The sequence below is a fragment of the Anguilla rostrata genome, chromosome 3 (assembly GCF_018555375.3).
Source record: "Anguilla rostrata isolate EN2019 chromosome 3, ASM1855537v3, whole genome shotgun sequence".
Classification (NCBI taxonomy): domain Eukaryota; kingdom Metazoa; phylum Chordata; class Actinopteri; order Anguilliformes; family Anguillidae; genus Anguilla; species Anguilla rostrata.
This window is the reverse complement of record NC_057935.1, coordinates 12,082,906-12,091,831: the sequence shown is the minus strand read 5'-3', so window position 1 is coordinate 12,091,831 and position 8,926 is coordinate 12,082,906. Positions and strand designations below refer to the sequence as shown.

At 39.2% G+C, this 8,926-nt stretch overlaps 2 protein-coding genes across 4 annotated transcripts; one reads left to right on the top strand and one right to left on the bottom strand.

Annotated features, from left to right (window-relative positions):
• Window positions 1–917: 917 nt before the first annotated feature.
• Window positions 918–4,757, bottom strand: LOC135250181 (peroxiredoxin-5, mitochondrial-like). Its single transcript, XM_064326228.1, has 6 exons — window positions 4,600–4,757; window positions 3,593–3,727; window positions 3,016–3,147; window positions 2,389–2,427; window positions 2,094–2,158; window positions 918–1,520 (listed from the first exon to the last, which is right to left on the bottom strand). Exons 1-6 carry the CDS (start codon window positions 4,609–4,611, stop codon window positions 1,412–1,414), a joined length of 492 nt encoding a protein of 163 aa, XP_064182298.1. The 5' UTR covers window positions 4,612–4,757; the 3' UTR covers window positions 918–1,411.
• Window positions 4,758–5,147: 390 nt separating this feature from the next.
• On the top strand, window positions 5,148–8,775 carry trmt112 (tRNA methyltransferase activator subunit 11-2). Of its 3 annotated transcripts, XM_064326230.1 has the most exons (5): window positions 5,148–5,493; window positions 5,634–5,713; window positions 5,976–6,077; window positions 6,587–6,679; window positions 7,551–8,775. In XM_064326230.1, the coding sequence occupies exons 2-5, from the start codon at window positions 5,639–5,641 to the stop codon at window positions 7,650–7,652; spliced, it is 372 nt and encodes a 123-aa protein (XP_064182300.1). In that variant the 5' UTR covers window positions 5,148–5,493; window positions 5,634–5,638; the 3' UTR covers window positions 7,653–8,775. The 3 variants fall into 3 exon arrangements, with proteins under 3 accessions (XP_064182300.1, XP_064182301.1, XP_064182299.1); XM_064326231.1 differs by lacking the exon at window positions 5,634–5,713; XM_064326229.1 differs by having other exon boundaries at window positions 5,148–5,713; window positions 7,551–8,212.
• Window positions 8,776–8,926: the final 151 nt, after the last annotated feature.

Below are 8,926 nucleotides of genomic sequence, written 5' to 3'. Positions count from 1 at the left end.
CACCAACCACTTAGTGTAACATCTTTAAACTGCTCCAGGATCCACTTTAAGGAAAATCAGTTCAATATACAAAACGTATATGAAAATATGTGGTTGATGTAAAACTGGCTTGTTTTCCTATTTTAACTGGTTTAAAGGTCTGAGGTTTACTATACGTTTCCCATGATAAGTGTTTTTAGGATGGTGTTACACTTGCCGATCCAATGATGATACACCACCACTTTCACAATGTCTCTCTAAAACTTCAATCTGTATGAACAGCCATTTTCTTTAGATAGACTGCAGTAGAAAAAGTTCCAACCTCCCCTTCACTTAACATGAAAATAACCTTTTAAAAATTCTACCTCAGTGATCAAAAGCCAGAGTCGTGTTAGACCCTGAGCTTAATGTCTATATCCTCCCATAATCATTGTAATTTATCTCAGTGTTACAGGAGCTCCCACTCTACCCATCTAGGCCTCCTCAACCAAACCTGGCCAAATGTGTTCCTGCCTCTCCAACCCAGCTGAGGCGTGACTGGAATTCTGGTGCAAATACTGGTGGCTATCCATCACACAGGTGGGTACTCACTGGTGGAGTTAAAGTCTCATCATTGTGAAATGATTTAATATCCATTAAAGGCACTATATAACACAATACGTTATTATTCACTTTGATAAAAGTTTATCCTCTTTTTGTGTTTTAAAGAATTTCTTTCTATAGTTCACCTGGTATTTTTCAAGTCAATTTCATATTTTAAAATGTTTGTATGCGTACCAAGTTCTTCGATAGCATTTTAAGGGAGCTGTAAGGCACTACGTAAATTAAATTCGCGGAAAAGGAAGCGCTATAAAAGCTAAAGCTCTTGGCATCCACCCGACTCACTATAGACGTTTGAAATCTACAAAACAGTACAGTACACACAGTACAGTAAACACTTCACTGCAGTGAGAATCGTTTTATTGAACAAAATGGCATCGTGCCTTTACAACCCAACTTGTGCGTATTTCTCAAAAACAAAAACAAAATTACAAGTTCTGCAATCCAGTTCGGCATTCTACTACGTGACTATCTGTACCCTAATAATACCAGGACATGCCTGCTATAAAACTGTGAATACTTCAGGGAGTTTGGGAGGTAGCCAAACCTGGTCTTGCAAGTGCACAAAAGAACAATTTAACCGTGGAAATAAATTCCCTGCATTGTCTAATCACGTCTCAATGTTACGAGACTGCAGGCACATCCTTGTTCATTCTTCACAGTGGACAAAATTACCTCTGTGACAAAGCATAATACTTTTTTGTGGTACACAATAACAAAACATGGTTGACCACATTAATCTTTCTTGCTTGGACCAGGATTGGTCAAGTGTAACAAGCGGGTGGGGCACTGATGCTAACCGGTTCTGGAGTGTGAAACAATTTGAACCAGTTTAGACCAGCTCAGACAGAATGCTGGAGGCCAGGCTGCACGTCAGGCCAGTCCCGTCTGGTTCTACGTTGATCTTCTTCACCACACCATCCTCCACCATCATTGCATACCTGAACGCAAAAGGACAGAACACCTGATTTTCCAAGTTACAGTTGGATAATTACACAGAATTAATACAAACAGGGATTATCCCATCAGCACTATCCTATTAAACTTCCATTTCAGTTATATGGCAAGTCTGTCCATCCCGCTCAATGGATACAGGGCAAAGTGGCTTGCTAACTGGAGTAAACACATGGCTATTGATATCTAATTCAAAAAGGTACTGTACAGAAAACAAATAAATCTTAGATATTTAAGTTTGGTGTGTTACTGTTGACTCGTGCGGCACCTACAGATTACAAGTTACTATATCAGATCTCAGATATTATATTTGGTGTAAGGAGTGCAAGGAAATCAGCATCGTTCCCACTTCAGGTCAGCGGCAACAGAAATAACAGGAAAGCACAGCATGAATGATGGTTCCAAATGGGGAGAAAATGGAGACAAAGATACAATTTTTTAAAAAAACTTTCAGGAAGAATTTTTTTGAGCAGTAATAATGCTGGCCTCTTGTTTCGTAGCAGGGGGCCGTATAAGTGATGGTGTGAAACAGGATGAAATGACGGCAGGAACTTCCTCACCTCTTAGACCTCTGGTTGCCCAGCGCTTGCACGATCTTATCGTTGTCGAGCAACAGATCGACTTCCTGAGAGACACAAATAGTAGTGGTTATGTGCCACCTCGAAACAGCAAACAATATGCACAATCAATCATGGAAAAAGTAATAGGATGGCTAATATAGTCTTAATTTATAACTGTAGATAGGGGTTAGAATACTAAGAAAACATTTATCTTATTAAACATCAATACATTACAAATAATTAAGTTTTAATATTTTAAAAATATATAACAGCATTCATACTGTTGCATTAATACCTTAGTGAAAGCTCCAGTTGCATCAGCCAGCATCCGCACCTATGATTAAAAACATTAGTGGAATTAATGTATCTGATACAGTGGAACTGTATGTTGGACAAGCTAATGAATGTGTATGCAGAAAACAAGTGATTAAAATAAGTAAACAAATTCAAATGATAAAATCGCTGTATACTATATTACTATTGCAAAAACATAGAAAGAAAAATATAAAAACAATTTTACTTGTAATTTTGGTCTCCAAAACTTCCACAGAATGCATATTATCAATAGAACTATTTTATTCTCTTAATTTACAAACAAGTACTTAGCCACGTGTGTAAAGTTTAGCCACATGATGCTTATAACACTACATATAATGAAAAGGTTTGCTAACATGGGAATGCACAGTGAAATTTACTGCTGCACCGCTGACTGTGGAGTTATCATTCTGTGCCCCCTTTGTGGCAGTCAGTACATTTCGCCATTTCTCTTTCACCCACAATTACAACATTCTTAGATCAGCAGTCAGAGGTGTAGAAATATGCCAAAATGTCCATGACATTTATTTCCTCAGTGCTGTTGCAACCGCATTGTGTACTGAAAAGCCATGGAGAATGGACCCTTGTCACAGGCGCCTGCCCACACCTTGCCGTCCGCTCCGTGCTCCTTGCCCCAGGCGGCCATTACGAAGGCGTCATTGACGGAAATGCAGGCCACCTCCTGTACCCCCTTGCTCCGCAACTGTGCCACCTGCTCCACGAACCCAGGCAGGTGTGTCTGAGGGGGTGGGCGTGGTCACAGGCAGCAGGGGACAGAGAGAGAGAGGTGGGGAGAACAGGGTGGCACAGCGGGAGATGCCAAAAGGAGGGAAAGAGAGAGGGAGTGAAAGGGAGAAGGGATGAACAAGGGTTAAAAAGGACACATTAAGGAAAGGGAGAGAGCAAGTGTTCTGCAGCGCTGTTCTGTAAATCTTCTTCCTCTCAGGTACAGGTGCATATGGGCTGTGCTAAAGACATGCTGGCAGCACATGATCAGTGCTTTGCTGTTACAACAACACTACTAATTACAGTATGTATTTGGCACCAGAGTTAAAGTGTATCCAGTCTCTGGTGGGTTCTGTATACTGATGGTGCATTATCAGTGAAACACCACAGTTCAGCTGAACTGCACATTTCAATTTTGAAGAAAAAAAAACTTGGAAAATGCATAATAAATTGAGTACCTTGGAGCAGCCCGGGGTGAAGGCTCCAGGCACAGCAAAAAGAATCCCCTTCTTCCCCTTGAAGAGCTGGTCCATGGACACCTTGTTTCCAGGCTCACCCTCCTGCACCTCAACAGCAGGCAAAGATTCTCCTATCTGAGGGAGAGAACGAGAGCACATCTCCGATCACAAAAGAGAAAATGCATTTACACACAGTTGCACACACCACAATGCACACTCTTAAATCAACAGAACTCCACATTGGCACTGGGCAATCAATGAATAGGTACTTCCCTCATCTATAACAAGCTCTGAAAGCGGTTAGTTAAATCAGCACTCTGTTCTCCAACACAGCATCACCATATTCCCACTCGCGCACAATGACACAGCACAGACGAGTATTATGTGATAATCTACAGCACCACTAATGGAATGCTTGCGCAATACTGGCCCTTGTGATTGTATTCGCGCTGGCAAGTAAGTGCGACATTAATATTATGTGACCATATTCAGTGGCAAACGCATTACAACGGTAATTGTCTTCATTTAAAAATCATTTTAAGTTGTTTTGTTGACTCAATCGATATTATAACTAAAATACATACATGATTGTTCAGTATCACAAATCTTCACAAGTAGAATGAAGCACTCAAATTATTTCATTGTGTCGGCGCTTATACGGCTTCATACGGGTGCGCGAAATGATCAATGCAACGACACAAAAATGATTGTGTGATAGTAATAGCAACCGTTTGGCTACATGAGTACTGCCAGTTCCATATCTGCATTTTTAAGAACTGAATGACGTCTGAAGTAGGTATTATAACGTTTGCACCGAAAATAATAAAAACGCATGGTAGGCCACCCCATATTAGAGGCCTAACCGTCGCCTGACTTTATTGATTAGGCAGTGCCCTGAGAAAAAAAAAAATCCAAAGTGGTCAGAAAGAGCCTTTGACCATTGCTAAACACACACGACGAAATGTTAATTATTTTCATAAAATGGTTCGCATAGCACAAAGTCCTACCTTGATGGGCATATTGACGAGAAATGTAGCTAGTAGTCTACGCAGGATAGCTCGCGCAGCGCTGGAGACTGGGAATAGTGCAGTGGATATTAGGGCACCAAATGTATCGCTGTCATGTGTTACCAAACGGGGGTGTGTCCACACGCACTAAAATAAATTTCACCTAGTTCAGCGACGAACGCTCGTTCATTCTAGATTTCAAGAGCATTAGTTGGTTATATTCTACACTCGGATTTTTAAATTGCATAGCAATTGTCATTAAATGTTAGAACTAGGCTAACCGACAGCCTTTTATTACACGGAGAAACGTTATATTTTAAAAGGAGTCCAAACATTTCCAAATTCCTGCACGGTGACACGATGTTAACCAGACCTGTGCGATATAACCATAAGTCCAGTTTCAAAAGAGTGATTGTTTTAAATTGTTTTTGAGCATGCGTGGCGTACGTAATTGTACGGTTAGCATTGGATCGCATTGCTGCAACTAATTTGTCTTTTAATATTCAGTTTGAAATGTTAAGTTACAGATACTAAATCTATTTAACATTAATTTACGAACTAGGAAGTTATCTAGTTGGCAAAATTAAATCGTTCTCTCCACTTGTTTAAGACCAATTATTGGATACAATTACTAACATAACGTTGTGTAGGACTCCATGCGTGCTGTATTTTAAACAGTTCGAAAATTTAGAAGAACTTGCATAGTTTTTAAAAGTTTCGGATAAATAAAATCAAAATAAATATTAATATAATCAATTAAAATAGAGCGTTAACTCCAGAGACTGTATAAAAATGGTTAACTCCCGCGTCAAACACAAGAGTTCCCGGAACCTTGTGTAGATGAACCGTACTACTCTGAAGAGACTCTTTCTGTGTTACACTCGGGTGTCCCACGTGAGTTAGAAAGCATCTCTGATCACTGGTCTAAGACGAATAGTTAAAGCTATCGTATATTTAAAAAATCAGCTTTTGACATATTCGACCAGCTGAATAACTTAAAAACTGTTATACCTTCTACTAATTTATATCAACAGCGAGGATGAAATTACTTACGCATAACATGTTGACATCGCACGTAAAAGGGGTTATTAAAGGCTACCCTCTCCTCATCAAGGTAACACGAAGACCGTTTGTTAGGAATTAACTAAATATCAGGTTCCGTCTCGCATCTTTCAATGTTAAATCTAGCTGAGTAGATTTTTTTTGGCGCACGCTGTCATGATACTCTGCCATGTCGTTGCGTTTTGCTAGCTACTTACTAAGCCATGCTCTCTAGGAATGTTATTCATTGTAGTACTAAGCGCCTCATGTCAGTCTTACTGGTTTCCAAGTTTGTAATAATTTCTCTATTTCTACTCGTTGGCGATTGTGCAAAGGCGACGGAGGTGAAAGTGATCGAAGTCGAGTTCAAGCCACAGTTCGTCAGCCGAATGATTCCCAAACTGGAGTGGACAGCATTCGTACAAGCGGCCGACACGGTTAGCCCTTTTATACAGTCCATGGGTTAGTCACGCTTCCAAGCAGTAGTATCTTGATTTGGTAATTATTTATAAAACAGTGCTGTTTGTTTCTAAGCATCATTGTGTGTTTGGCATACTAATATACTATTGAAAAAACATGTGTGTATGCTATTGTTATTATGCATCGCCTTAATTCCATAACTAAGGTGGTCTGCATCAAATAGTGCTGCTTTCTCCACAGGTCATTTTCCATATGTGGGTATAAGGAACTTTGCTGATGACCTGTGTTTTTGAACAAAAATGTGCTAAAAAAAAAAAAACGTTAGAACGTATCTGTGGTCAAGTATGTTTAAAACGGCCATAATATCCACAGTAAAGCTATTAACTATTGAAAGGTACTTAAATCTGGCCAATTCCTCACTGACTGGAATTGACCTACCCATGTCTACGGTTCATTATTGTTTATATACTGTATTCTACCAATATGCTGTTCTCCATCTTTACATTCTGTTTATACCTATCCCCAGCTGGGTCACCTGAATGATCTGCCCAACGAAGTTGTACCTGACTATGAGAAGAACGAGGAGTTTTTGCGCAAAGTCCACCATGCACTGCTGGAGGTACAAATCACTTCTGTGTTCTTACAAGAGAAATGCTTCCTAGCTGTTTTCATCCTGCTGTATTGTGTTAATCATGACACTTAGAACGAGCAGTATTATACTGCCCTGCAACTTTTACTTTCCATTTTCTAAAACACGAGTGCAGAGTGCATGTCCTCTCCTCCCCCAGCCATATAACGTACAGTGCAGTCTGTATGTATTTGGACAGTGATGCAATTTTGGTTGTTCTGTGCTGGACTATAGGGCTAAAACAGCAGAAATTGTGTCATTGTCAAAATACTTGCGTGCTGCACTGTATAATCCCTAGTCTTTCCTTAGGCATTTGTTTCGATATATATAACCTAGACTATGCATTGCACCAGTTCATTTTAAACCAGTTAAAATATTATTCTTCACAAACATTTGAGTTTCAGTGAGGAGGTGTCCACAGTTTCCCAGTTTCAGCAGTTAATCATTTTCAGAGGAATCATCTGCGATACGGCACATTGCAGAAAATTATAGCATTCGATTTGACTGATTAAATGTCCTTGTAATGTGAATATATCACATTTACTCTTCAGTGTGCATTGCTATATCTGGCACAATGTGACCTTAAGAGAGTAAATTATCAGTAGATGTATAAATAAAAACACTTAACAGAGTTCTTATTTACTAATCAGAGGGTGTACTTATTATAGGAACAAAAACCAGCATGTACACTTAGGTGCCCAGGATTGAGTTTGGCAACCTCTACCCTAGATCAGTCCAAATTCTTTGCGTATAACATAATGGGTTATTACGTGGGCTGTCTTGTGGAGAGCCTTGTCGCCATAGCCTTATAGCATTATACTTGCAGAATTCAAGTCACCTCTTTCTCCTTGTTTTTCTGCAGGTAGAGGTGTTGGAGGGTTGCCTTCAGTGCCCAGAGTCAGGGAGAGAGTTTCCCATCACCCGGGGGGTCCCCAACATGCTACTGAATGAGGATGAAACATAGAGACAGATTTCGGTTGCTTTAATTTTTCTAATGCACATACCTGTACATACCCAAATATTGGAATCAGATTAATACAGTTTGTTAGATGCTTACTCCTTTGTTAGCTGTTTATTCAATATTCAGGAATAACTCAATTAGCACACTTCTTATTTCTTCACGATTACAAATGGTGAATCAATTTTAAAAGAGATGGAATCCTTGGCATGCCTTTCTGTTTACTAGAAAACTGCCTGTGTTTCCAGACTTTTGTGCCACCATTACCTTGATTAAGTTTACCTTCGCTCCCCAAATTCATACTGGTTTAAAGACTGCTGGGTATGCTGTAGCCCTCTATGACTTGCTTTACATCATCCTACACCACTCCAATCCACTGATTTCTGTATTGTGTCAGAACTGTAGTGATACAGGGAAATTTGTTTGCAATAATGCTCATTCTAGGAATATTTTCAAATGCAGTAACCCTGGCTAAGTGACATAAAAAATAGTCATGTCTCAAATAAATCATTGTATATTTTAAGATTGATGTGCCATATACACAATAAACAACAGCTGTTCTTCCACATTGATATAATACAATATAAACCAATGTTTGAGAACATACACGATTAGAGAGTGGCTGAAACAGATAATATTGTGTTTAGTCCTTTGGAGGAAGGAAATATTCCGTATTTCATTTTGTAAGGGCCTTTGGTAATCCTGTGTGGCCGAATCTCTGTTTTATGGAGTAGCAAACCAAGATTGCACAGAAATGTTTGTCATTTATTCTTAAATTGATGTATATTCTCACCATTTTTATCCCAAAATGGTGGATAATTGACTATAGCAGTACAGAGAGAAACAGTTTAATTAATGGGGGTTGTCCCTGTCTGATTATGAAAGAGAGGGAAGGGACACCTACAGTCTGCCTGTGCCAACTGCACATGAATTGTATGCCTGCAACACAGTCACAGCACAGCATGGTTCACACTGTGATAATTCCCTCGCTTTCAAGCCCAACTGCAGTTGGGCTGACTGTCACTGCTAATTATCCTCTAGTGCGAAAGGAAATTGGGTGTTCCAAATTGGAAGATACTGTTTTGTGTTTTAAATTCCAAAATTGAATGAAAAGTACAACTGAAACAAACATGAGCTTTCTTGATGCAGTCTTAAATTTGGTCAAATGTTTTTATTTGTGTTTGTGAAATGTGTTATTTGAACTATTTTTAAAATGAAAACTACAAGATTTTTTATAATACGCTAATGAAAAATGCAAAATTCACAGTGATCTTATATAT

Coding starts and splice junctions, on each gene's coding strand:
- trmt112 (XM_064326230.1), top strand. CDS start 5,639: ATGAAATTACTTACGCATAACATGTTGACATCGCACGTAAAAGGGGTT. Junction 5,714..5,975: donor GCTACCCTCTCCTCATCAAG/GTAACACGAAGA, acceptor GATTGTGCAAAG/GCGACGGAGGTGAAAGTGAT. Junction 6,078..6,586: donor TCGTACAAGCGGCCGACACG/GTTAGCCCTTTT, acceptor ACCTATCCCCAG/CTGGGTCACCTGAATGATCT.
- LOC135250181 (XM_064326228.1), bottom strand. Junction 3,148..3,592: donor TCACCCCGGGCTGCTCCAAG/GTACTCAATTTA, acceptor CCACCCCCTCAG/ACACACCTGCCTGGGTTCGT. Junction 2,428..3,015: donor AGCACGGAGCGGACGGCAAG/GTGTGGGCAGGC, acceptor TTTTAATCATAG/GTGCGGATGCTGGCTGATGC.